Source organism: Accipiter gentilis, chromosome W (assembly GCF_929443795.1).
Source record: "Accipiter gentilis chromosome W, bAccGen1.1, whole genome shotgun sequence".
Taxonomy (NCBI): domain Eukaryota; kingdom Metazoa; phylum Chordata; class Aves; order Accipitriformes; family Accipitridae; genus Astur; species Astur gentilis.
This window is the reverse complement of record NC_064918.1, coordinates 6,408,587-6,436,586: the sequence shown is the minus strand read 5'-3', so window position 1 is coordinate 6,436,586 and position 28,000 is coordinate 6,408,587. Positions and strand designations below refer to the sequence as shown.

The 28,000-nt window shown below is 43.8% G+C and overlaps 4 protein-coding genes across 12 annotated transcripts in view; 3 read left to right on the top strand and 1 right to left on the bottom strand.

Annotated features, from left to right (window-relative positions):
• Nucleotides 1–21,127, top strand: part of LOC126035348 (uncharacterized) — a 247,848-nt gene extending 226,721 nt beyond the window's left edge. Inside the window, exons 2-5 of one of the 2 annotated variants that reach the window (XM_049793881.1) lie at nt 8,151–8,933; nt 10,297–10,397; nt 13,563–15,153; nt 17,811–21,127. In XM_049793881.1, the coding sequence (XP_049649838.1) occupies nt 18,807–19,754 (948 nt within the window). In that variant the 5' untranslated portion in view covers nt 8,151–8,933; nt 10,297–10,397; nt 13,563–15,153; nt 17,811–18,806 and the 3' untranslated portion in view covers nt 19,755–21,127. The remainder of the gene's footprint in view (nt 1–8,150; nt 8,934–10,296; nt 10,398–13,562; nt 15,154–17,810) is intronic. The other variant, XM_049793882.1, reaches the window with a different exon arrangement.
• Nucleotides 1–27,970, top strand: LOC126035308 (uncharacterized). The gene is made up of 3 exons (XM_049793785.1): nt 1–51; nt 24,582–27,582; nt 27,880–27,970. The coding sequence occupies exon 2, from the start codon at nt 25,052–25,054 to the stop codon at nt 26,288–26,290; it is 1,239 nt and encodes a 412-aa protein (XP_049649742.1). The 5' UTR covers nt 1–51; nt 24,582–25,051; the 3' UTR covers nt 26,291–27,582; nt 27,880–27,970.
• LOC126035245 (ras GTPase-activating protein 1) overlaps nt 1–28,000 on the bottom strand; it is a 148,159-nt gene that overhangs the window by 104,557 nt on the left and 15,602 nt on the right. The window contains exon 1 of one of the 8 annotated variants that reach the window (XM_049793542.1): nt 7,963–8,160. The exons of the other annotated variants lie outside the window; for them this stretch is intronic. Within the exon in view, the coding sequence (XP_049649499.1) occupies nt 7,963–7,970 (8 nt within the window). The 5' untranslated portion in view covers nt 7,971–8,160. Of the gene's footprint in view, nt 1–7,962; nt 8,161–28,000 lie in introns of those variants that run through there. 8 annotated transcript variants of the gene reach the window in all.
• Nucleotides 23–7,529, top strand: LOC126035339 (uncharacterized). Its single transcript, XM_049793868.1, has 2 exons — nt 23–56; nt 757–7,529. The coding sequence occupies exons 1-2, from the start codon at nt 23–25 to the stop codon at nt 1,737–1,739; spliced, it is 1,017 nt and encodes a 338-aa protein (XP_049649825.1). The 3' UTR covers nt 1,740–7,529.

Here is a 28,000-nt window from a genome sequence, read left to right as displayed (position 1 = left end):
ACTGCAGTACCCCATAATTTTCATGCACGAAGATCTGGACGAAGAGTCCAGGTTAAGTGAGTATTGAAAGCGTTCCCGTTCGGTCGGGGTGGGTTTCCCGAAGTGCCCAAGAACGAGACGCTCCTGAGAGGAGCGAAGTGAGTGCGGACCCTCTTGTAGTGCGGTTCTCATTGCCCGCGAGGGCGTGAGCCACGAACGAGGGGCGCGAGTGTGTGTGTGTGTGAGAGGCACTTCGGAAGATGGGGCAGAAGAAAAGCAAGCCTTCTGACTCCATAGTGGGTTCCCCGGGGTGTAGTTCGCCTGGGAAGAGGGATGACTCCATAGGGAATCCTAAGGACAGTCTCCCTATGATACCACCAGATAGTCCTTTAGGGGTAATGATTGCCCATTGGGATGACTGGCCACCCAGACAGGGCAAAAGCAGAGAAAAAATGATATATTATTGCATACAGGTGTGGGGTGGTAAACAAATTAGAAGAGGTCAGGTATTTTGGCCTGGTTTTGGGACGTTTGAGGATTGGATATGTCAAGCCTTAAACATATATGTAAATTCTAAGGAACCCTTGAGTTTAGAAGAGAGTGAATATGCTAATTTATGGATAAGATTAGATACCCGAATCCATGTATTTGCTCTAAGTGAAAAGAACCATAGGAAAAAAACTAAAAGCCCCAAAGAACTTCCCACACCTCCTCCCCCTTATGTTTCCCCTACACTCACACCTGACCCAACCCCCCCTTCCTCCTCTTCCCCGACAGCCCCAGACCCAGACTTAGACCCTCCGAGTTCCCCTGAAGAGAACAGGAGAATAACGAGGAGTCAGACCAGAAGGAAAAAGCAGTCAGAAGAAAAATTATACCCCTTGAGAGAAATAGCTGTAGGGGGTCCACAGCCTGGCATGGGATTTGCGTCAGTACCCTTGAATTCCAGAGATGTAAGGGAATTCAAGAAGGAGATGGGGAACCTTTTAGAAGACCCCTTGGGAGTATCCGAGAGGTTGGACCAGTTTTTGGGTCCTAATATATATACCTGGGAAGAGTTGCAGGCCATTTTAGGTATACCATTCACAATAGAGGAAAGGGAAATGATTCAAAGAGCAGGAATGAGAGTTTGGGATCAGCAGCACCAACACGGTCCAGGCGCAGATATTAAATGGCCACTACAGCGGCCAAACTGGGATAACCAGAATGCAGAACATAGAACTCATATGACAGATCTGCGTACTATAATTGTTCAAGGCATTAAGGAATCTGTTCCTCGAGGACAGAATATTAACAAAGCATTTAGTGAACACCAGAAGAAAGATGAGACCCCCACTGAATGGTTAGAGAGATTGAGAAAGAATCTGCAGCTCTATTCCGGGCTGGATCCTGCCACTCCAGTGGGGCAAGCCCTGTTAAAAACTCAATTTGTGGCGAAATCATGGGTAGACATTAGGAAGAAACTGGAAAAGTTGGAAGATTGGCAGGAGCGAGGATTAGATGAGCTGTTGAGAGAAGCTCAGAAAGTGTATGTGAGAAGGGAGGAGGAGATTCAGAAAAAGCAGGGAAGGATTTTGGTGGCAGCTGTCCGAGAAGGACAAAGAGGAATAGCCCAAGGACCAAAGGAAAGACCTCTGAGAAACAAAGGTGACATAAAGGATTCGAGACAGATTGAGTGTTTCTACTGTCAAAAGAAAGGACACATAAGGAGGAATTGCAGAAAGCGTATACAGGATGAACAAATGTTTAAAGAAGATTAGGGGGGTCAGGGGCTCTATTTGCTGGGGACCTCTAGGAAAACAGAGCCCTTGATAAAATTAAAATTAGGTCCCCAACATCAAGAAGTAGAGTTCCTTGTGGACTCTAGGGCAGAGAGATCTACTGTCCAGTTCATGCCCCGAGGATGCACACTGTCCTCAGAGAAATTACAAGTAATAGGAGCAAAAGGGGAACCGTTTCAGGTACCACTAATAAAGGGAGTGAAAATAGAAGCTCCATCTCGAATTGGAATAGGATCCTTTTTATTGGTACCTGAAGCAGAATATAATTTACTAGGAAGAGATTTAATGATTGAGTTGGGAATTAATTTAGAAATAAAAAAACCAAAGAAATAGTGGTAAAATTGTGTGTTTTGACAACGGAGGATGAAGCTAAAATTAACCCTGAAGTGTGGTACACTCCGGAGTCAGTGGGACGATTAGATATTGCTCCATTTGAAGTCACTATTAAAAACCCAGAAATTCCAATTAGAGTCAAACAATATCCCATGTCACAGGAAGGTAGACATGGATTACAGCCAGTGATCGGAAGGTTGTTACAGCAGGGATTATTAGAACCTTGCATGTCACCACACAATACCCCCATTCTGCCCATAAAGAAGTCAGATGGCTCCTATCACTTAGTTCAAGATTTAAGGGAAGTAAATAAAAGAACTGTTACCAGGTTTCCAGTAGTAGCCAATCCGTATACGTTGCTGAGCCAACTTTCCCCGGAATTGAAGTGGTACAGTGTTATAGACTTGAAGGATGCCTTCTGGGCTTGCCCCTTGAAGGAATAATGTAGAAATTATTTTGCCTTTGAATGGGAAGATCCAGAAACCCACCAGAAACAACAATTAAGGTGGACTGTACTTCCACAAGGATTTACAGAATCACCAAATTTGTTTGGGCAAGCTCTAGAACAAGTATTAGAAGCTTTTGAATCAACCCCAGAGGTAACTTTAGTGCAGTATGTAGATGATCTGTTGTTAGCTGGGGAAGATCAAGAGACTGTTAGAACTGAGAGCATTAGATTATTGAACTTTTTAAGCCTAAAAGGGTTAAAGGTTTCAAAGTCTAAATTACAGTTTACTGAAGAGGAAGTAAAATACTTAGGACACTGGCTGAGTAAGGGAACTAAGAGATTAGATCCTGAAGGAGTGAATGGTATCTTATCCCTCCAGGCACCAACAAGCAAGAGACAGATAAGGCAGTTGTTAGGACTTTTAGGGTACTGTAGAGAATGGATTGAAAATTACAGCAACAAAGTGAAGTTTTTGTATCAGAAGTTAGTGGGGGTAGGATTAATAAAATGGACTCAGAAGGACGAACAGAGTCTAGAAAGCCTCAAAGCTGACCTTGTAAATGCTCCAGTGTTAAGTTTACCCGATATTAGACGACCGTTTTATTTGTTTGTGAATTCAGAAGGAGGAACAGCCTTTGGAGTATTAACCCAAGAATGGGCTGGAAGAAAGAAACCCGTAGGCTATTTTTCCAAATTATTAGATCCAGTTAGTAGGGGATGGCCTACTTGCCTACAAGCTATAGTAGCCACGGCCCTTTTAGTTGAGGAAGCTGGAAAAGTAACTCTAGGAGGAAAATTGAAAGTATATACGCCTCATAACATACGGGGTGTATTACAGCAGAAGGCAGACAAATGGATCACTGACGCCAGGCTGTTGAAATACGAGGCTATCCTAATACATTCCCCCAAGTTGGAGCTTGAAACAACTAGCTTGCAAAATCCAGCTCAGTTTTTATACAGGGAACCAAGCGAAAACTTAATTCATGATTGCATACAATTAATAGAACACCAAACCAAAATTAGAGAAGATTTAGAAGAAGAGGAATTACCGAATGGGTTAAAATTATTTGTAGACGGGTCATCACGAACGGTAAATGGGAAGCGAAGGTCAGGGTATGCGATAATAGATGGGACTACCCTAGAGGTAAAAGAATCCGGCCCCCTCGATGCAACATGGTCAGCCCAAGCTTGTGAATTATATGCAGTACTAAGAGCTTTACAGTTATTGAAAAATGAACAAGGGACAGTATCACAGATTCCAAATATGCCTTCAGGGTAGTTCATACATTTGGCAAAATTTGGGAAGAACGAGGGTTAGTGAACTCTCAAGGAAAAGGCCTAGTACATGAGGCCTTGATAAAACAAACTCTAAAAGCCCTAAGAAGACCTAAACAAATTGCAGTAGTACATGTAAAAGGCCATCAGAGGGGTATCAATAAACAAATAAGGGGAAATACTTTGGCTCATGAAGAAGCAAAGAAAGCCGCCTTACTAGTCATAAGGGAAGGAGAACCAACACAGACTCAAATAAAAGCCAATAGTATCGTGAGTTTTACCACTCAAGAAAAGGATAACTTAAACAAGCAAGAGTTATTGAAAAAGAAGGGAAATGGTTTCTCCCTGATGGAAGAGAGGTAATTCCAAAGGGGGCGGCATGGAGGATAATGAGAGAGTTCCACAGGCAAACTCATTGGGGAATACAGGCATTAGTAGACCAATTTGGAACTAAATATATATGTATAGGAATATACAATATAACCAAAAAAATTGTTGGAGAATGCCTAATGTGCCAAAAGATAAATAAGCACCAACTCAGGGAAAGAGTACTAGGAGGGCGTGAACTGGCTAAAAGACCATTTGAAAGAATACACATCGATTTCACCAAACTTCCCAAAGTGGGCAGATACAAATATCTCCTAGTACTGGTGGACCATTTGACCCACTTTGTGGAAGCCTTTCTGGTGGCCCGAGCCACTGCAAAAACCATAGTCAAGGTACTGCTGGAAAACATCGTACCACGATATGGAAACATAGCAGTAATTGATTCCGATCGGGGACCCCATTTTACCTCCAAGGTTATCAAGGAAGCCTTGGATCCTTTAGGGACTAAATGGGAATATCATACCCCATGGCATCCACAGAGTTCAGGAAAAGTAGAAAGAATGAATGGCGAAATTAAAAAACATTTTACTAAATCATAGAAACTAAAATGAACTGGATAAAATGCTTACCATTAGCACTATTAAATGTAAGGACGCAACCCAGAGCAGACACTGGGATCTCTCCTTTTGAAATGTTATATGGGATGCCCTATGACCTAGAAATGCCAATTGAACACCCAAAGACAGAAGAAAAATTCTTACAGGAATATATCATTGAACTCATGAAGAGACGGCAAGAACTAATAAAGAAAGGACTGATAGTACAGAGGCCACCATTAGATATTGCAATACACAAAACTATGCCTGGAGACAAGGTATTGATCAAAACCTAGAAGGAATCATCTCTAACTCCCTGTTGGGAGGGACCGTTTCTTGTTCTGCTTACTACAGATACTGCAGTCCGGACTGCCAAAAGAGGATGGACTCATGCAAGCAGAATTAAAGGACCAATTCAGAGTTCTCACTGGGAGGCGACCAGAGACCCTGACAGCTTGAAAGTTAAGTTCCGAAGAAAGGTGGACGAGTGAGACTATCTGTTGTAAAGATCCTCACTGTATATGTTATCCCTTTGTATGTTACAGGTGTAAACTCTGTAGAGAAAAGTGGTGGACACATTGTTCCTATGGGTATTCCCCTAGTGGTATTTGCCACAAATGTTATAATTACAAACAGGAGTTAACTAAGCAAACATTACGTGTGGAAGTATCAACCGGGAAAATTATAAAGGACTCCAAAGAGTGGTGGGATATTTTCTTTTAAAGACATAAACCCTGAGAGGTGTTGTCTTTATGCAAACAAGCCGTGTTCAACGAAGGCTGAAATAGCGCAAAAATCTTGCAGACGAACAGTGGTCAGAGTGGAGTGGGGAGCTTGGGAAGTGAAGGATAGAAACTGGGACGCATATAAGTCAAAGCAAATCAAATATAAAGGAGGTTCCCCTGAAGAATACGACTGCTGCCGAGAAGATGGTACACCTCGCTGCTCTAAGCAACAGAGTAGGCAGAGAAGAAGGCAGAGACGTACTGCTGTGGGGATTAAGGTTGATGAACCACCTCCAGAGAAGGCTCACAGAGCCTCTTGACTTATTACTCCCAAACAAAACATCCTCAAGGCTTCCCCGAAGTCTCCCATCTCTCACCAGGGATAAAAACAAAAACCAAATTGATTATCAACACCCTCAGAATACCTGTTGCAAGGGTAAGGGTACACCACTTTTCTCAAACTTAAGATTAAGCATTTGGATGATAAAACTGTTACTAATGCTGATAGGGATAACCCAAGGTAAAGGGAACCCCCACCAACCTTACAAATGGACGCTCTACAGGTGGGAGAATCAAATGATATTACAGCAAGTAATTGCTACCGGGGCCCCAAGTTTTAATCAATCTTTATGTCAACTCGTACCCAGAGACCCATGTCTACATAACTCAGGCTTTTATTTTTGTCCTAGTTCTAACCCTGGAAAGGGGTATTGCAACCATCCCAACTCTTACTATTGTTCTTATTGGGGTTGTGAAACTATAGCTTCTGATTGGACTCCTGGGGAGGTCCAGATAAATTCCTATCCATAGGATGGGGACGTCATGGATGTACATCTGCTTCACATGGCTGGGATGGAAGCCAAACAGGACCATGGAGTGGAAATTGCCCATATATTTATATTAATGTAACCAACCCAAAAGATCCTGCTTGGTTAACAGGAAAAACCTGGGGAGTAAGATTGGGAACCTGGTATTGATAGGGGAGGTCTTATCTTTATTAAGAAGGAAGAAATAGGACAGACTCAAGCTGTGGGCCCCAATTCAGTAATTAAAAGACCTAAAACTTTGCCTTCAATTAAAAGACCTAAAACTTCGCCTCTAATTAATAACGCAGGTATCGAAGTAGATAATTCTACTAAAAAGATTAAAAAGGAGAAGAACCAGTCAAACCCTCTGTGGAAGGTACTGTTAGTGACTTATCAAACTTTAAATGATACCAAGCCAAATTTAACAGGGAGTTGTTGGCTTTGTTATGATGTAAATCCACCTTTTTATGAGGCAATTGGGGTCAACGACACATATAAGTTAAGTACAAAGACTGTCCCCTCCCAATGCTCTTGGAGAGATAGAAGGAAGGGAATAACCATACAGCATGTGACTGGAATAGGGGCCTGTATAGGTACACTACCTAAAGCAAAACAAACACTGTGTAGTTCCATTAATACCAACATCAAAAAAACTGCCAAAAAGTGAATTATTCCCCAAGAAGGAGCTCGATGGATGTGTTCAAGAACGGGACTTACTCCGTGTGTATCTCTAAGTGTATTCGATGCCTCTCAAGAATATTGTATACAAGTCACTATTATCCCGAGAATATTATATCACCAAGAAAGTGTAATTTATGATTACTGGGATGTTAAAACACAAAAAAGAGTAAAAAGAGAACCCATAACTACAATTACAATAGCCACACTGCTAAGTATTGGAACAATAGGAGCAGGGACGGGAATTACCTTGCTCATCCAACAGAAACAAGGATTTAGTTCTTTAAGGGCTGCTGTAGATGAGGATTTAGAAAGAATAGAACAATCAATAACAGCATTAGAAAAATCTTTAACCTCACTATCAGAAGTAGTGCTACAAAACCGAAGAGGAATGGATCTTCTATTCCTACAGCAAGGAGGGCTCTGTGCAGCCCTAGGAGAGGAATGTTGCTTTTATGCTGATCACACAGGAATAGTTAGAGATACCATGACAAAATTACGAGAGGGATTAGAAAACCGGAAAAGAGAAAGAGAAGCCCAACAGAAATGGTATGAGTCCTGGTTTACTAAATCCCCTTGGTTAACTACTTTGCTGTCAGCCATAATAGGACCAATAGCTGTATTAATGTTGATATTAACTTTTGGACCTTGTATATTGAATAAAATTATTGGATTGATAAGAAATTGATTAGAAGCTGTACACCTAATGTTGATAAGAAAACACTATAAGCACCTAGAAGAAGACAAGATTGTTAAAGAAACTCTCCTTCTCTAGTTCAAGAAACTCTTGCCCGGTTTGATGAACAAAATAATAAAAACAAAAAGGGGGAATTGTAATAAACTCTGCATAACCAATTTGTTAATCAAACCTGTTGGTTGTTAAAATATATTGATCTCTACAACTTAGTAACTAAGCTGCTTTTAACCGCAATAACTTGATAGGCAATAACCGCAGTAACAATTGCAGAAACTAGATATTGAGCTAAGTAAGCAGGATGTGCCAGTCTTGATTACCTTATCATATAACTCCTCAAGAGCAGTTTTCTGAGAAAATAAGGAACTGGTCCCAGAAACTGGCCAAGGCCGATTCCGTGGCTTGGACGGATAAACTTGAGGGAGTGTCCTCTTGGAACTAATTGTAATACCCCTTGGAACTAATTGTAATACCTCTTAGAACTAATTTTAATACGAAGCAGGAATAGGTCATGAATATGTATAGGCATACCGGGAAATCCCATACATATGTAACACTTAACTGTTTAACTGTGAAACACGTTACCATATCAGGTGCGCGCCATTGGTGGAGTGGAGACTCCCTGGCCGCCCAGCGCTGTTTTGCCTGCTTGTTGCTTGCTTCAGTAAACCTTGATTGGATTATCCATGGGCTGGCGTATAATTTTTCGTAGTAACTTATAACACAGCGCACTGGAAGGTAATTCGAGACGTGCTGCAGGCACTGAGGGCGGAACGGCAGGCAGCCGCCGCTGTCTGCGCGGCAGTGACCCCCTCTGCTGCCTCCATGGTTGCCGCGTCAGCCTACCCCGCTGCAGTTAGGGGGACATTCTCTACACAACTATCTCTGTTATAAGTTGCGACGGAAATTTGTACACCAGCCCGTGGATAATCCAATCAAGGTTTATTGAAGCAAGCAATCAAGCAGGCAAAACAGTGCTGGGCGGCCGGGGAGTCTCCGCTCCACCAACGGCACACACCTGATGCAGTAACTTGTCTCATAGTTAAACAGTTAAATGTTACATATGTATGGGATTTCCCGGTACGCCTATACATATTCATGACCTATTCCCGCTTCGCATTAAAATTAATTCCAAGAGGTATTACAATTAATTCTAAGAGGTATTACAATTAATTCCAAGAGGACACTCCCTCAAGTTTATCTATCCAAGCCACAGAATCGGCCTTGGCCGGTTTCTGGGATCAGTTCCTTATTTTCTCAGAAAACTGCTCTTGAGGAGTTATAAGATAAGGTAATCAAGACTGGCACATCCTACTTACTTAGCTCAATATCTAGTTTTTGCACCGGTTACTGCGGTTATTACGGATAAAAGCAGCTTAATTACCGAGTTTTGTAGAGATCAACATATTTTACAATCAACACAGGTTTGATTAACAAATTGGTCATGCAAAGTTTATTACTATCTCTACCCCCCCGAGCATCCATTTCTGCTAATGCTGAGATGCCTGCACAGACACAGCCTTTGCCTATACCCACCAGGTCGCTGGCGCCGAAGATATCCCCCTGCCTGTTACTCCGCGAGACGCGGAGGAATTGGGGGGGGGGGGCGGGGGGGCGATTGTCGCCCGGCAGGTCCGGAGCCGACAGACTCGGAGGTGGTGAACCAGTTACAAAAACTGACAGTACGGTCAGAAGAACCAGAAGTGAGGGGGAGATATGCATCCTCCCGAAAGGGTGAGCCGAGAAGGCAAGAGAACAAAGATTTTGGCCGTATGCCAGCCCCGCTTTCTCTCCCACCCCACCCCACCCCCCGCGCCCTCACCTCCGTCCGCCCGCCGCGGCGTGTGTCAGCCGGACATGGAGCGGCCGCCGCCATAGCCGCCGCCGCCGCCACCGGCGGCGGCCCCCGGGCAGCACCGTCCGCGCCCCCGCCCCCGCCCTTTAATCCATCTCGCCCCTCGAAGCCGAAGCCATCCGCGCCCGCGATAGACGCGGAGCCGCCTGTAGTAGCCGCTGCAGTCGAGAGGGAGAGGCATTGGAGGGGAGTAATAAAAAATGCCCTTGTGGAAGGGACTATGCTCCAAGCATTTCCAGTTGTTATACCAAGCATTTCCAGTTGTTATACAAAAAGGATGGGAGCGCGTTTCACTGAGAAATTAAGGACTGCTGTGAGTCAGTACGGAATCCACTTATTGATAAAGGCAGTAAGAAACCCTCGGTCAAGTGTTTTAATTGTGGTAAACTTGGACACATCAAGAGCCAATGTAGAGTTTCTGCTAACAAAAAGACGGTGCAACAGTTGTAAGAAAGATAACCATACCACCAAGAATGCAGGAAGAAGGGAAACTTTATACCGACCGCGAAGGCCCCTCGCGCGATGACACAAATGCAAGGGGCTTGAGCTGCCAGCGCTCAGGCAGCCTCGCAACTACCAGATCCGCCACTGCAGGTAGCTCCGGAGTGGATGTGGAAACCGCAGTACACATTCAACATAAAGGGACCATTGGGGTTTGAGCTTAGTGCATTTTTAATGGGGCGATCTTCAACAGCTCTAGGAGGAATTCTGGTAGTCCCAGGGCTTATTGATGCAGATTTTTGTGGGACTGTGAAAATTATGATTCATGTTTTAATCCCTCCTGTTTCTATTCCTAAAGGTACCAGAATAGCACAATTAGTTCCATTCAGGTCGTGTGTTCCGAACCCAGGTGAAGTACAACATGGAGATGGTGGATTCGGCTCCACAGGGAAACCGCAGGTATATTTTGCCATGGACATAACAAGAGGTAAACCAGAAAAGGTAGTGCAATTGGAAGGGCCTGATGGAGTTATCGTCAAGAAACCAATGACAATCAATACAGGAGCTGATGTTACGATTATTTCACGATGCATTTGGCCTCCATCATGGCCACTGATCAATCCAAATTTTGGTATTGCAGGGATAGGGGGCACACAAGCCACCTTAGTAAGTCAGCTACCGATTACCCATTTGTGTTCCCCGACAGTGAACACGTTACGATGCGTCCGTATATCATGACTACCCCAGCTGAATTGTTTGGCCTCATAGGCCGTGATTTATTGAGCCAAACGAAAGCAATGTTGATGACCCATCCTTTTTAGGAGAGGTCACTGAGGGGCAGCCAATCCTGAAAATTAGCTGGAAAACAGATGAGCCTGTTTGGATTGATCAGTAGCCGCTAAATTCTGAAAGGCTGCTAAGAATACAAGAGTTAGTTGAGGACCAATTGAGAGCAGGACATGTTGTTCCTTCTACTAGTCCATGGAATACATCAATATTTACCATTCCCAAGAAAAGTGGGACATGGAGACTGTTACATGATCTCGGAGCTGTGAATGCGGTGATGCACAGTATGGGAGCCCTGCAGCCAGGTTTGCCGTCTCCAGTTATGCTTCCAGAAGAATGGGATTTGTTAATTATAGATCTAAAGGATTATTTTTTCACCATTCCCTTGCACCCAGATGACGCTGAACGGTTCGCCTTTTCGGTACCATTGATTAATAAGGCAGAGCCCTATAAGAGATACCATTGGGTCGTGTTATCACAATAAATGCGCAATTCCCCCACGATGTGTCAGGTGTATGTGGCCGGGGCATTAGAGCCTGTAAGAAAGCAGTTTCAATGTTAAACCTCAGAAGGTTCAAATAACATCAGAAATTTTAACGGTGCATGATATCCAGAAGATTGTGGGAGATATCCAGTGGGTGCGGAATCTTTGCGGTATCACTAATGACGATATGGCCCCTCTGGTAGAACTCTTGGGTTCGAGCGCATGTGCAGATGAGAAACGGGAAATGACAGGAGAACAGCAAAAAGCCTTAGAATATATATCAAAGAAAATTGCACCTAGCTTTGCATCCAGATGCAATGAGGATTTACTGATCATGTTGATGAGCATTAATACAGGGGACTCTCAGAGACAACACCCTTATGCGGTAGTTTGTCAGTGGGACACAAAGAGCTCAGATCCCTTGAGAATTCTGGAATGGGTCTTCTTGGCCATGCGGCCAGACAAATCTATTGTAACCCAATTGGAACTATTTGCACAACTGATCATTAGGGGAAGAACGAGGATTGTAGAGACTGCAGGGACGGAACCAGAAATGTTGCTAATATCTCTGGTAAAATGGTATTTGGAATGGGGAATTCGGCATTCTGTAGCGTCACAAGTGGCATTAGTGGGGTTTGGAGGTACGATAAGTAATCAATATCCAAAGCATAAGTTGTGGTCACTATTGGAACAGCAAACCTTTGAGCAAAAATCATGGAGGTCGGAAACACCTGTACACGGGGTAACAGTGTTTACTGATGCTGGGAAAAAGACAGGTATGGCTGCCTGTATGTGGAAAGATGCTAACGATCAGTGGTGTGAGCATGTTGAAAAGGGAAAGTCTGGGGATTCCTTACAGATGCTAGAATTAAAAGCGGTGATTTGGGCACTGCAGCATTGGGCTAAGGAGCCACTGAATATCGTATCTGATTCTCTTTATGTAGTTGGGGTGGTACAAAGGATGAAAAGACCAATGGTAAAGGAGGTCACAAACAAAAGATTGGGAATGTTGTTTTTGTCATTACTATGCGGCTTGAACTCTCGGAGTGTAGGGTATTTTATAACGCATATAAGAAGTCATCAAAAACTACCAGGTTTGTCAGAGGGAAATGACAGAGCTGACCAATTGGTTGCAGCGCCATTGGGAGCCTCCTCCAGGAACCGTTTTCAACAAGCACGGCAATCACATGCGTTCTTGCACCAACCCACTAGGATGTTAACAAAGCAATTTGACTTACCACTTACTGACGCCCAAGGTATCTTTAAAGCATGCCCCGATTGTCAAAAGGAAGGGCTGGGCTTGGGCTGTGGGGTTAACCCACGAGGTCTTTTGCCATTGCAGTTGTGGCAAATGGATGTCACCCATGTCATGTGGTTTGGTGCAAAGCATTCTGTGCATGTGTGTATTGATACCTATCCTGCTGCCATGTGGGCCACGGCACGAACTGGAGAAAAGGCCTTACATAGTGAATGACATCTTCACGCTTCTTTTGCAGTACTGGGTGTGCCTAAAGAAATTAAGACAGTCAACAGCCCGGCCTATGGTTCTACACAATTTGCTCGATTTTGTAATTTGTGGGGAATTCACCATGGTACCGGTATTCCACATCTTCCCACAGGACAGGCTATTGTCGAATGGGCCAACCAGACCCTAAAGAACATGCTGCAAAAACAAAAGGGGGGACCCCAGGGCTTACTCCCAGAGGAACGATTGGCCAAAGCCTTATTTGTGCTAAATTATCTTAGATTGACAGGTGATCACAAAGACCCACCAATGGTAGTGCATCATGCTCTTTTACAGGCGGAAAGGACGCAACTAAGTACAGGAATCATGGTAAGGTATAAGAACCCAGAGTCCGGGCAATGGTGCGGACCCGCAGAAGTAAAGCTTACTGGGAGAGAGCATATGTATTTGCTTACAGATCGAGGCATTCATTGGATCCCAGCCAAGTGGGTCAAGCCATGGCTTCGCACTGATGCTGGACCCGGAATTGTCCCAACGGCAACTGGCATGGCACCGGCGGGTGCTGGTGCCACTGACCCGACAGATTCTGACTAATAGAGTATTACACTTTAGAGGACTAGTGGACATTGAGTCCTTAAGAGAGGTTTTTGGCTAAGGCACTATAAGGAAGTATATGATTTATCGCTTGTAGAAGATTTAGAACAGTGTGCCTTATTGTATATAGAACTTGCATTAGGTAAAAAGTGTGTTAAGCATAATTTGATTAAGCATAGTGTGATTATGGGAACACAGTGTGGGGTAAATGTAAAAGTTAGCTAAAGCCAAAATCAGGGGTAAGGTCTATTTCCATTAATAACCTGGGAACGAGGTTATGATTGTGTTTCCACAGATACAGGCCCACGATGGACTCCTGTTCGATTTGTACAATCATCATCATCTGGAACATTGTAGATGGTGCAGCAATATGAATACCACCTCAGTCAAAAACTAACGTATAGGTCACCTTGGCTAACATAACAGGTCAAGATTCTCTGTGCATCACAACCGCATCATAAAGCCCATGAACCAGTAGACAAGATGGCTATGACTCGTGCAGTGTGCCTGGCCAGCAAGCGCATGCGTCATAGGTTGCAACTGAGGCGGATTTTGGCACCTGCTGGCCACCTGTGCTGAAACCCGTTCCTCTGCAAATGTATAAATACCGGGATTTTCCGAAGAGCATCAGGCTGGTGTACGGTGAGGCCATCGTTGCCTCTGTGGGGACGCCCACGGAAAGCTGGCACCTACCGATTGCTGGACTGAGTTCGCGGAGCAAGATGACACAAGAACGTATGGATGGTTCATCTTCCTCATAGTCCTCATGGTCTGGGTCATTAGGGGTAACGGGTTGGCTCAAAGAATTATGGGCATTGTTGTAGTTATTGTGATTTTAGCTATTGTAATAATTTTACCTTGTTTAGCTTGTTAAGAAAAAATGGTATCCCAAGTTATTAAGCAAGCCTGGATTGCTCAAAAACAAAAAGGGGGAATTGTTGAGGATTTCTTGGCTGGGCAAGGGCATGTGAGCAATCCAGCCTTTAGCTGGGAACGAAGCATAAGTTTATAAAGTGCTGAAGCAGACAAGGACGCTGTGCCCTTGTACGCTGGGAAAAAGGAAGATAAGAAGAGCCTGACAAACAACTCCTGGATGCCAAAGAATGAGATAAGTAACTGCTGGACACCTCGTGAAGAAGCTTGCACAGCCAATAGAGGATAAGATAGTGTCACGTGAACCGGAGTATTGGACCAATTAGAGTATTGTATAAGGCACGTGCACAAGCGCATAAGGTATATAACTGTGCTAAAAGTTGTAGTAAATGGGCTTCACTTGATCACATTGGTCTGTGTGTGATGTCCCCTGTGGATCCTCCGCAACAAAACCCCACACCAATAAGTGAAATTTTGCTAACTAGGCTCTTGAAGCAGCTCACATTTTCTTACTGAAAGCTCAGCTTAGGAAATGAATTCTGGAACTTATTAAAGTTCTTAGCAAGAAGTATCTCATTTTTACATGCTTCATTCTTGTGCCCTCAGGTCAAAGATATGCCTTTTTCTGTTTGAACTAGAAGTAATGCTCCTATGGAAACAACATTAATGCTATTGTGCAAATCCCAGATTTTGGTTGGCAATAGTTAAGAATTTCTAAAGTGTTATTTGTCTTGTTTGCCATTAATTTCATTAAAAGTACCAATGTTTCCTTGACTTTCTCTTTGCACTTCATCCTCTCCTACCTCCAACCTTCTTGGACTTTCTCCTCATCCTTTTACTATTCTACCCACTCAGTCAGATTTGCTCATTGGAAGCAACACTGGTGTTCCAAGGGACTGAAATATAAAGTCCCTGCCTCTACTAGTGCTGAACCTTACTTCACACCAATCTTTGTTTTCACCTCCCAGTCAGCAGCACAGCTCTGGATTACAGTCCAAACTAACCAAGCACAGGTTTGGGTTGTTTTTTTTTTGTGCTCCACTCACACTTAATGTTTGATGGTAGAATGCCTCACTAGTGAGGTACATCTCATCAGTGAAGAACTGCTGCTCTAATGAGAAAACTCTGAAATTTAGAGCTTTATACACTAAAATCCAAGATAGAAACAATGCCTAAATCGATAGATGTCCAATGCTTCACACCTGCAATAGGAACAGGTGGGAACTGCCTATAGAGTACGATCCATATACACACTGAATCCAATAGTGTGATGTAAAAGAACTGCATGTAGAACCAAGAAAAGAACTATGTGTGTTTAAAAGAACAAATAGGATGTAAACTATCCAACTCATAATGCTTGTTTTGAATGACTTGCAAACTCATGATTCTATTAATTGTGTGTGTGTATGTGTTGGGAATTGGCTTGATGAAAAAGGACATGGGTCTATGGAAAAGTTGTGTGAGCAGAGTTCTGTGTGAAAGAATGTCAGCCTGAGCAGCAAGATTAGGCCTTGGCTGAAAATAGCTGGCTTTGCTGATATCAGGAGAAAAACAACAGCTGGTCTCGCTGTTATCAGGGGAAAGACAGGGACGGTGTGACCTTGGCATAGTTTCATAAGCAACTTTTGAAGAAGTTCCCATGAGAAAGTTATGGAACACGCATAGCTGCAAATCACAAGTGGGTGTGTTTTAGTAATGAATAAACATTAGCAATGTACCAATCATATTAGGACTAGTAGGCATAATTATCGCAAACTGTATAAATATGAGCTATCCGTGCAAATAAAGTTGAATCACTTCTATCACTCATATTGGGTCGACTTATGTGCATTCCTCCGCCGCTCCAACATGTATGGGTATAAATAAAACATTGTTTCTAGACTTGAATATAGAATAAGATGATTACTACAGAGGTTATTTTTTACATTCTGCTTTTGGAAAGATAAAGACATTTCTGTAGCATCCCTTAGATTGCCAAGGAGTACAAAGAATAACAAAAAATATCCTCTCTCCACAGATGCTCAGGAAGTACAGAAATCTTTGTAAGAAGAAAGGCTATAGAAATCTGGCTGTAGTTTGAACAAGACAATGCAAGCCATTCCTTAATCTTCTAGACTAAGCAAATATTCAAGCTTGGATCTTGCAAAGTCTCCAATATTATTTATTCTACCAGATAGATATATGGAAAAGGAATTAATTGATTTATGATTCCTCTTAAATTACACTAAACTTTCTATATATAAATGTTATCTATAAAATAACCAAACAAAACCCAATGAGTAAGCCACAGACAGAATATCCTTTGGGGGGGGATGCTACATATGGGGGAACATGTATATATGTATGCATAATTTTACAGAAAAAAACAGGTAGACTTAATTTTTTATTTATTTATAAAAAAGCTGCTTATACAAAACTACACAATCACCATAGACTCTCGAACTGATTATCAAATGTTAGCTAAATCTAAGCGCATCATTAACCTCAGTTTCTGGAAACTATCCCAGAAAAATAAAGCAACGTACTCTGCATGGGGAAGTTCATAAAAGAAACCGTTTTCCAAATACCTATAAGTAGGTATTAACAAGAAAAAATCATATATACACCCCTGCTGAGCCAATGACAGGATTCCTTAACAGCAAACTAAGATTTTAAATATTTCCATATAGTTACATACTCAACATCTTTAAATACAATTATATATAGCTAAAATACCTTAACATTAACATACATATTCCAATCTGAAGAAACTTTATACTTATATAAACTCAAATTCCACTAAAGGATGGACAAGTATTACAATTTGTGTTAACAAAATGAAACCACCAACCTTTAATAAAAAACAATTATTTCTATGTGAAATTGGTCCCAAGTAGTTGTTGAAAGTATAAAGTTGAACATTAAGATGAGAATGACTTTTTTTAGAACCTGATCATTGCAAGAATCAGACTTCTAACTAACTTATCAGAACACCGAATGGGTATACTGAGTGCCCTAGCAAGCTGGCTATACCTTTCCTCAAATATTACCGCAACTTACAAGTTTATTTAGCAACATTGGTTTCTATACATTAATACTTAATAGAAGGATAAATATTTAATCATTTTGTAATGTGTACCTTTTTCAAGTTATGCAACACTGTTAGCTACCTTAGAAAGAATTAAAAAAAGACAAGACAAATTCTTGAGCTTCTATATAAGAAATTAGGAGGAAAGTTGTCTATATAGAAAATAATAAAATACTCCGTTTATCCACCTCAGCTTTTCTTGTACTTTTCTTCAAAGCCTTTGCTAGTAGGTTTTCCCACTGACATAATCCCAGACTACTTCAAGTAACAAGTTTCAGTAAGCAGGTTCCCTAATAACTGTCCTCAACTATAAATGGTATATTTATAAACATACAAAACATAATTTAAAGATAGACCCATTGAAAAAAAAAAAAAAACAAACTTTTTTCTATTCCAGATTGATCAAGCAAATGTTTTTGATATAGAGAATGAACTGCTTATTGCTTAATGATTGTCTCTCTATAACTTTACATACCAAGGACTGGTGTTTGTCAAGGATTAAGCCTGTCAGAGACTAGTACTTGGGAGTGATGAGCAAGAAGGAGCCATGAGCAATCACAAAAACTTAATTAAACATTTGACGAATTTACTATCTTGTAACAGGGCTCCCTAGGGTACCCCCGGGATTTCCCAGAGGGAGTCCTCGCCTCAATACATTTGGTGTGGTATATGTTTGGGTGCTTTTGTTTTGGTACACTCTGTATGCTTTTCTACACTTTGTGTGCTTTAGGTTTGGTACCCACTCGTGTGCTTTTGTTTATGTTTTGAATTTGATTTTGACGTTTTTGGTTACTGAATGTGGTAAACAGCTATTGGGACTGAATTACCGATATCGTTTGCGGATTTTGGTCTTTGGATTGCAAATTGAAACGACATAAGACAATTAAAACTGTGGATTGAATGTTTGAGTAAATGAGACGCAGCTCAGCTGCGGAGCATGTGTGGAGTTCTGATCCACAGTTTCGTAACTCCGCAAGGGGTATGGCCAGAGACGAACAAAGTGTGACTCACTGATGATTTGGAACTTGAATTTATATGTTAGCGTTGTAATTGTAAGTTTGAGTTTGATTATCTTAATCATTTTGTGGTGTTGGTGTAAGAAAGTCCCCGTATGGTGCATCATATAAATGTGGGTATTTGAGTAGTGTCTTTTACATCCAGGAAATGAGTGTATGCCCTCATATGTCCTGGAATGCGTGTGGTGCAAACAGAGGTTGCAAATAGATTGTGGAGGGGATATTGAATGCCCTGAGTGTCGGGTTTGGACTCCCTGGGACAAGAGGGAACGGGCTACATATACAGTTGGGATTGTTTGTGGTTGGAAAGGTAAAAATATAAATCAGTAATATGGGAGGTAAACAAAGTGGTGGAATATTGAAAAAGAGCCCCTTAGGCTGTATTTTGGATCACTGAAAGGAGATAGGGGGACCACCAGGTGGAAGTGTGGATAAGAAAACTTTAATAAAATATTGCAATCAGTGGTGGCCTTTATATAAGTTAGACAGTGATGAAAAATGGCCCTTTAATGGGACATTGAATTATAACACTTTGTTACAATTGATCTTGGTTTTGAGATGAGAAGGAAAATGGGGTGAGGTGATGTACGCAAATATGTTTTTCACTTTAAGAAATCATTCAGAATGGCAGAAAGAATGTGGCATTAATTTGGCCCCACAAGATCCTCTTGTGTTAGCAATGGAAAAGGAGCAGAAAAGGACTACAGGGAAGATGAAGAGATGTTGTTCGGCATGTAGTATAGGACAAAGATATCTAAAATTAAAGGAAACCAAGGAAAGAATAGAAGATTTTGTTTTTTCACCACCCTTACTACCTCCAACACCCATAGAAGGTAATTTTACTGACAATACGGGTGCGAAAGAACCTGATGAAGGTACGAGCATGAGAGATTTAGGTTTTACTCCTATTACAGCTCGCACCTGGAGTAAGGTTGGTCCAATAATCCAGGCTCCCTTAAGACAGGCAATAGGAGCTACCGGTCCTATGAGGATTAAAGTGCCATTTACGATGAATGACTTAGATTCATGGAAGGAAATGGTAAAAGGATATCGGGATGATCCTGAGGGAGTTGCTAAAAGATTTGAGTTAATCGTTAAAAATCAAGATCCAGATTGGAGAGATATTGATTTGATGTTAGATGCCTTAACCGAAACTGAAAAGCAATTAATAATAAAGACTGCTCGGACTCAGGTCCAAATTCAAATAACTGCTGGGGTTTTACCCAGTACGGTAGATAATCATGTACTGAGAACAGACCCCAATTGGGACCCTAACGATGACTGTGATTACCGATTGTTGAAAAAATATCAAGAATGGATACAGATTGGTATTGAAAATGCGATACCGAAAGCAGTTAACTGGTCAAGTCTGTATGCAGTAAAACAAGGTCAGACTGAAACTCCCACAGAGTTTCTTGATCAGTTAAGAGCAGCTATGTGGAAATTTACTACCTTAGATCCCTTATCTGAAGTAGGAAAACAACATTTAGTCTCTTTGTTTCTAGGACAATCTTCAGAAGATATAAGGTGAAAGCTTCAGAAACTGAAAGAGCCTGAGATAAGGGACTTAGTGAAATTGATAGAGGAAGCTTGGAGAACGTATCGGAACAGAGAAGGGGATGAGAGACAAAAAATGGGAAAAGCTATTGCTGCAGCTACTGTAGCTTCGCTGGGAAAGCAGAACAACTCCCTTCGTGGGAGGGGTCGGGGAATTGGAAGGAGGGGAGGCTCACGCCAGCCCCTAAGATCGGATCAATGTGCTTATTGAAAGAAATAGGCCACTGGAAAGGACAATGTCCTAAGCTAAGTGGAGCACGAGCTGTCGTAGCCAATGTTACCTCTGCTCAATGAGGGGGACCAGGGGAATCCACCCTAGCGGATCCACTGGTTAAAGTTAAGCTAGGGAAAATAGAACAAGAGGTGGATTTTCTTGTAGATACGGGAGCGTCCTATTCAGTGTTAAATCAAAGGTTGATACCGGAGGATGAAGAGTTTGTGACTGTAGTGAGAACTACTGGCCAGCAGAAAAAGGCTTATTTCCTAAAACCGCTTAAATATAAATTGGGTAAACAGATAGGAATACATAAGTTTCTGTATTTGCCTGGATCTCCAAAATCCTTGTTAGGCCGTGATTTGTTAGAACAATTAGAAGAAGAAATTGTTTTTGAAAAAGGAAAAATGGAATTAAAAATCAAGGAAGACCAGCTAATTAACATTTTAAGCTTGGCATTAATACAAGCTGAACCAAAATTTGAAGTACCTCCAGAAATTGTTGATCAAGTATATCCTGGAGTCTGGGCCTCCGAGGTTCCAGGAAAAGCTAAAAATGCAGCCCCTATAGTAATTAAGCTGAGACCAGGAGAAGGACCTGTCAAAGTTAAGCAATATCCCCTGAAATTAGATGATAGGAAGGGGATCAAGGAAATAACTGACAAGTTTCTACAATATGGAATATTGATTGAGTGTGAATCAGAATATAATACACCTATACTACCAATTAAAAAGGCAGACGGGAAAAGCTATAGGTTGGTCCAAGATCTGAGAGCCATAAATAAGATTACTGAGGATATACATCTAGTAGACGCGAATCCATATACTTTGTTAACAAAACTAAAAGATAACCAAGTTTGGTTTACCATGCTGGATTTGAAGGATGCCTTCTTCTGCCTGACCTTAGCCACAGAAAGTCAGAATTTGTTTGCTTTTGAATGGGAGAATCCTGAGCCCGGGAGAACTCAGCTAACATGGACAGTATTACCTCAAGGCTTTAAGAATAGCCCCACTATCTTTGGAAATCAATTGGCGAAAGAGCTTGAAACTTGGGTACCTCCAGACAATGAAGGAATCTTGTTACAATATGTGGATGATCTCTTAATAGCTATCGAAACCAGGGAAAGCTGTATTCAATGGTGTCCTGGGTTCAGCTGGGATAGAGTTAATTTTTACAGGAACCTGGGAGGTGGGGGCATAGCCGGGACAGCTGACCTGAACTAGCCAAGGAGCTATTCCATACCATGTGACATCCTGCCCAGTATATAAATGGGGAGCGGGCCGGGGGGTGGTCTCTGTTTTCGGTGGGGGAAGTGGCGGAGCGTCGGGTCCCGGGTGGTGAGCAGTTGCACTGTGCATCACTCTTTTTGTATACTTTTTTTTTTTTTTCATAAGTGCCGTTGTTGTTGTTGTTGTAATCTCTTTGTGTTTGTCCCAGTAAACTGCCTTTATCTCAACCCTCGAGGTTCCAGTTTCTTTTTTTCTTTTTTTCCTCTCCTCCGTCTCCTCCCCATCCCACCGGAGGGGGGCGGAGGAATGAGCGAGAGGCTGCGTGGTCCTTTGCTACCGGCGGGGCTGAAACCACGACAGTCCTTTTTGGCGACCAACGTGGGGCACAAGGGTTGAGATAACGACAGATCTGGCCAGAGCGTGTTGAAACAAATTTGCCAAACGCATTTCTTAGATATATAGATGTTAGTCACAATGTTGTTTCATTTGTTTACATGGTGGCGTTTTGTAAGCTCTGATATGCTCTATGTATTGCCTGTAGTTGCGTATCTCATCTCTGGGAGAGTGATTGGGATTATCATTTTGCTGTACTGGGCAATGTCGACTTATGAAATGATTACATCACCGGTCATGAGGTTAAGCTGGTATCTGTATGAGGCAGTAATAATATTTCCATACTTTGGGCGCCTTCTGTCGGATTTTATTGGTAATTACACCCAATCCATGGGGAAATTAGGGGGGGATACTTTCCCCCGTCCGTTCACCTCCCTTTTCTCCTTCCGACTAATTACAACAGCTTTTGAGAATTTTGAATATCCTTGGGATGCGCAAGCCAGCGTGCTGTTAGTGCTATGCCTCCTGAATATGTTTCAGGTCTTCTTTAGGGCTACAAAAAGGCTCTTTAAGAGTACCACTCAGAGATCTCCCCCAAAGCTGGAGACTCATGGGTGGCACGGCATGTGGGAACATATGGGCAAGTATCTAGAGAACTTCTCACCGCCAGTGACTTGGAAGTTCACTCCCGAACAACTACAGAACCCTTATGAAGTGACAGAATATTTGAAAGAAAAATGCTGTGGCTATTCCAAAGACATACAACTCGCCTCACTGTGCTGGGCCCTGGCCAGTATCTACCAAACACTGCTTGATATTATGCAGCACCCTCGGGGGGAAAAGGGGGAAAAGATGGAAAACAGGACAACATGCACCGTGGCTACCCAAACCCTGACAACAGACACCGTGGCTGCCCCTACCCCGACAACAAGCACCGTGGCTGTCCCTACCACGACAACAGGTACCATGACTACCCCTACCCCGGTGACAGACACTGCAGCTAAACCAGAGAACCAGCCTGTGCCAGTATCAGTCGCCCCTGTACAGAAAAAGAAACACACAAAGAAATCAGTTCGCTTAGCAAGAGATGAAGATGAACCAGGGTCATTGCGAGAACAGGAGGTAGAGGCAGAACCTGAAATAATTACCCGATCTCTATCCATGAGTGAGTTGCGTGACATGCGAAAAGATTTTAGCCGCCACCCAGGTGAGCACATTGTTACCTGGCTGCTCCGATGCTGGGATAGCGGGGATAGTAGTGTGGAATTAGAGGGTAAGGAAGCCAAGCAGTTGGGATCTCTGTCTAGGGAAGGGGGCATCGACAAGGCGATTGGGAGAAAAACACAAGTCCTCAGCCTCTGGAGGCGACTTCTGTTAGGTGTAAAGGAAAGATACCCCTTCAGGGATGAAGTTACATGTCACCAAGGCAAGTGGACCACCATGGAGAGAGGTATCCAGTACCTGAGAGAATTAGCCGTGCTGGAGGTGATTTACAATGATCCAGAAAATGCGCAGTCACCCACAGATCCAGATGAAGTCCAATGCACGCAACCCATGTGGCGGAAGTTTCTACGAAGTGCACCACCAACCTATGCCAACTCATTGGCAGTAATGTCCTGGAGAGAAGGCTATGGACAAACGGTGGATGAATTGGCTGTCCAACTCCGGCAATACGAAAGGAGTCTCTCTTCCTCCCTACGGGCCTGTGTCTCAGCTGTAGAGGAGTTGTCCCGAGAGTTCCAGCAATTCAAAGTGGATCTGTCCTCCTCCTCACCTGTACAGGCCCGCATCGCAGTTATTGGGAGTAAGCGTTCCTCTGCCCAAGAGAGAGGAGAGAGAAAGTACACTCAACGGGCTAACCTGTGGTTTTACCTGCGTGACCATGGAGAGAACATGAGGAAGTGGGATGGAAAACCCACTTTAGTCTTGGATGCACGGGTACAGGAGTTGCGAGAAAAAGCAACCAGAAAAGAGAATTCTTCTTGGAAAACTGCTGCTCCAGTTTCCTGTGAGCAGTCCCCCAGATGCAGTAGATGGGCTGATCTCATTTCTGATCCCCTTGAAGGGACTTCTGATTTACGTGTGCAGAAAGTGAGTAACGGATATTCTAACCAGGATTAGAGGGGCCCTGCCTCCAGCCAGGTGGAGGAGAGGGACAACCGAGTCTACTGGACAGTGTGGATTCGATGGCCTGGCACATCAGACCCACAGGAATATAAGGCTCCAGTGGACACTGGTGCACAATGTACCCTAATGCAATCTAGTTATAAAGGGGCAGAACCCATCTGTATCTCTGGTGTGACAGGGGGATCCCAAGAGCTAACCGTATTGGAAGCTGAAATGAGTCTAACCGGGAATGAGTGGCATAAACACCCCATTGCAACTGGCCCAGAGGCCCTGTGCATCCTTGGTATAGATTATCTCAGGAGGGGGTATTTCAAGGACCCAAAAGGGTACCGTTGGGCCTTTGGTATAGCTGCATTGGAGACGGAGGAGATTGAACAGCTGTCTACCCTGCCGGGTCTCTCCCAAGACCCTTCGGTTGTGGGGTTGCTGAAGGTTGAAGAACAACAGGTGCCAATTGCTACCACGACGGTGCACCGGCGACAATATCGCACCAACCGAGACTCCCTGATCCCAATCCATAAGCTGATTTGCCAACTGGAGAGCCAAGGAGTGATCAGCAAGACTCACTCACCCTTTAATAGTCCCATATGGCCCGTGCAGAAATCCAATGGGGAATGGCGACTAACAGTAGATTATCGAGGGCTGAATGAAGTCACGCCACCACTGAGCGCTGCTGTGCCAGATATGTTAGAGCTTCAATATGAACTGGAATCAAAGGCAGCTAAGTGGTATGCCACAATTGACATTGCTAATGCATTTTTCTCCATTCCTTTGGCAGCGGAGTGCAGGCCTCAGTTTGCTTTCACTTGGAGGGGCGTCCAGTACACCTGGAATTGACTGCCCCAGAGGTGGAAACACAGCCCCACCATTTGTCATGGACTGATCCAGGCTGCACTAGAAAAAGGTGAAGCTCCAGAGCACCTGCAATATATTGATGACATCATCGTATGGGGCAACACGGCAGAAGAAGTCTTTGAGAAAGGGAAGAAAATAATCCAAATCCTTTTGAAGGCTGGTTTTGCAATAAAAGAAAGTAAGGTCAAGGGACCTGCGCAGGAGATCCAGTTCTTAGGAGTAAAATGGCAAGATGGGCGTCGTCAGATCCCTGTGGACGTCATCAACAAAATAGCAGCTATGTCCTCACCGACTAATAAAAAGGAAACACAGGCTTTCTTAGGTGTTGTGGGTTTTTGGAGAATGCATATTCCAAATTACAGTCAAATTGTAAGCCCTCTCTACCAAGTTACTCGCAAGAAGAAAGATTTTAAATGAGGGCCTGAGCAACGACAAGCCTTTGAACAGATTAAGCAGGAGATTGTTCACGCAGTAGCTCTTGGGCCAGTCCGGACAGGACAAGATATTAAAAATATGCTCTACACTGCAGCTGGGGAGAATGGCCCTACCTGGAGCCTTTGGCAGAAAGCGCCTGGGGAGACCCGTGGCCGACCCCTGGGGTTTTGGAGTCGGGGATATCGAGGATCCGAGGCTCGCTATACTCCAACTGAAAAAGAGATCTTGGCAGCATATGAAGGAGTTCGAGCCGCCTCAGAAGTGGTTGGTACTGAAACACAGCTCTTCTTAGCACCTCGACTGCCAGTGCTGGGCTGGATGTTCAAAGGGAAAGTTTCCTCTACGCATCACGCGACTGACGCCACGTGGAGTAAGTGGATCGCACTGATCACACAGCGAGCTCGCATAGGAAACCCCAGTCGCCCAGGAATGTTAGAAGTGATCACGGACTGGCCAGAAGGCAAAGATTTTGGAATGTCGCCAGAGAAAGAGGTGACACGGGCCGAAGAAGCCCCGCTGTATAATAAACTGCCAGAAAATGAGAGGCAATATGCCCTGTTCACCGATGGGTCCTGTCGCATTGTGCGAAAACATCGAAGGTGGAAGGCTGCTGTATGGAGTCCTACACGACTAGTCACAGAAACTGCTGAAGGAGAAGGTGAATCGAGTCAGTTTGCAGAGGTGAAAGCCATCCAGCTAGCGTTAGACATTGCTGAAAGAGAAAAGTGGCCAGTGCTCTATCTCTATACTGACTCGTGGATGGTGGCAAATGCCCTATGGGGGTGGCTACAGCAATGGAAGAAGGGCAATTGGCAGCGCAGAGGAAAACCCATCTGGGCTGCCGCACTGTGGCAAGATATCGCTGTTCGGATAGAGAAGCTAGTGGTAAAATTACGTCACGTAGATGCTCATGTACCCAAGAGTCGAGCCACTGAAGAACATCAAAACAACCACCAGGCAGGTCAGGCCGCCAAGATTGAAGTGTCTCAGGTGGACCTGGACTGGCAACGTAGGGGTGAGCTATTTATGGCTCAGTGGGCCCACGATACCTCAGGCCATCAGGGAAGAGATGCAACATATAGATGGGCTCGAGATCGAGGGGTCGACTTGACCATGGACACTATCGCACAGGTCATCCATGAATGTGAAACATGTGCTGCAATTAAGCAAGCCAAGCGGCAAAAACCCCTGTCGCATGGAGGGCGATGGCTGAAATATAAACAGTGGGAGGCCTGGCAGATTGACTATATCACACTCCCACGAACACGCCAAGGCAAGTGCCATGTGCTTACAATGGTGGAAGCAAGCACTGGGTGACTGGAAACATACCCTGTGTCCCATGCCACTGCCCAGAACACTATCCTGGGCCTTGAAGAGAAAATTTTATGGCAACACGGCACCCCAGAAAGAATCGAGTCGGACAACGGGACTCACTTCCGAAACAACCTCGTAGACACCTGGGCCAAAGAACATAGCATTGAGTGAGTGTATCACATCCCTTATCACGCACCAGCCTCTGGAAAAATTGAACAATACAATGGACTGCTGAAAACTACATTGAGAGCGATGGGGGGTGGAACTTTCAAGCATTGGGATACACATTTAACAAAAGCCACCTGGTTAGTTAATACTAGAGGATCCGCCAATCGGGCTGGCCCCGCCTAACCAAGAGTTCCACATACTGTAGAAGGGGATAAAGTCCCTGTAGTGCGCATGAGGAGTATGTTAGGAAAGACAGTCTGGGTTAGTCCTCCCTCAAGCAGAGGCAAACCCATTCAAGGGGTTGTTTTTGCTCAAGGACCTGGATACACCTGGTGGGTGATGCAGAAGGATGGGGAGGTTCGATGTGTACCTCAGGGAGATTTGATTTTGGGAGAGAATAGCCGGTGAATTGGGCTGTATGATATTTAACTACTAAATAACCTGCCAATGCATGTCATTGTATCTATAGTGTCTATATGCCATATCAAGGGTATTATTGTGAGAATTATCCAAATGACTACAGGATGGACTTTTGAAACTGAGCCAAGTACAACAGCGATAGAACTTGAACTGGCACCCAGCAATTTCCTCAAGATCAACATCTTCGACCTGCAGACCAGGGGCATGAGTTACACCAAATGTACTAGCCACAAGTTCCAGAGGCAGCGTACAACAACCCAACATCTCACACCATCTCTCTCTTATCCGGAAGAACTGTTACAACAGATAGAGCCCCAAAATCGATGGACACATTAGAGGGATAGCCCATAGGCTAAAGGAACACCGTGTGTGTGTGTGAGAGGTCAGGGGGTGGAGTCCATATACTTATATATAAGACAAGGAAAGTTGTAGTGGTTGATTGGGAAAAAAAAAAAAAAAAATGTAAAATCTGGGCATGATGTAGATGGTATAGAATAAGGGGTGGATAATGTCCTGGGTTCAGCTGGGATAGAGTTAATTTTTACAGGAACCTGGGAGGTGGGGGCATAGCCGGGGCAGCTGACCTGAACTAGCCAAGGAGCTATTCCATACCATGTGACATCCTGCCCAGTATATAAATGGGGAGCGGGCCGGGGGGTGGTCTCTGTTTTCGGTGGGGGAAGTGGCGGAGCGTCGGGTCCCGGGTGGTGAGCAGTTGCACTGTGCATCACTCTTTTTGTATACTTTTTCATTAGTGCCGTTGTTGTTGTTGTAATCTCTTTGTGTTTGTCCCAGTAAACTGCCTTTATCTCAACCCTCAAGGTTCCAGTTTCTTTTTTCTTTTTTTCCTCTCCTCCGTCTCCTCCCCATCCTACTGGAGGGGGGCGGAGGAGTGAGCGAGAGGCTGCGTGGTCCTTTGTTACCGGCCGGGCTGAAACCACGACAGATGGACTGTGAATCTTCTTAATTTTGGGGGTTTAAGTGGATATTGAATCTCTCAACAGAAAGCCCAGCTGGTTCGACAGCGTGTGACCTACATGGGACTTGAAATCTCGGGAGGACAATGGGAGCTTGGGACCGAGCGAAAAGAAGCCATTTGCCAAACCCCGGAGCCCCAAACGGTAA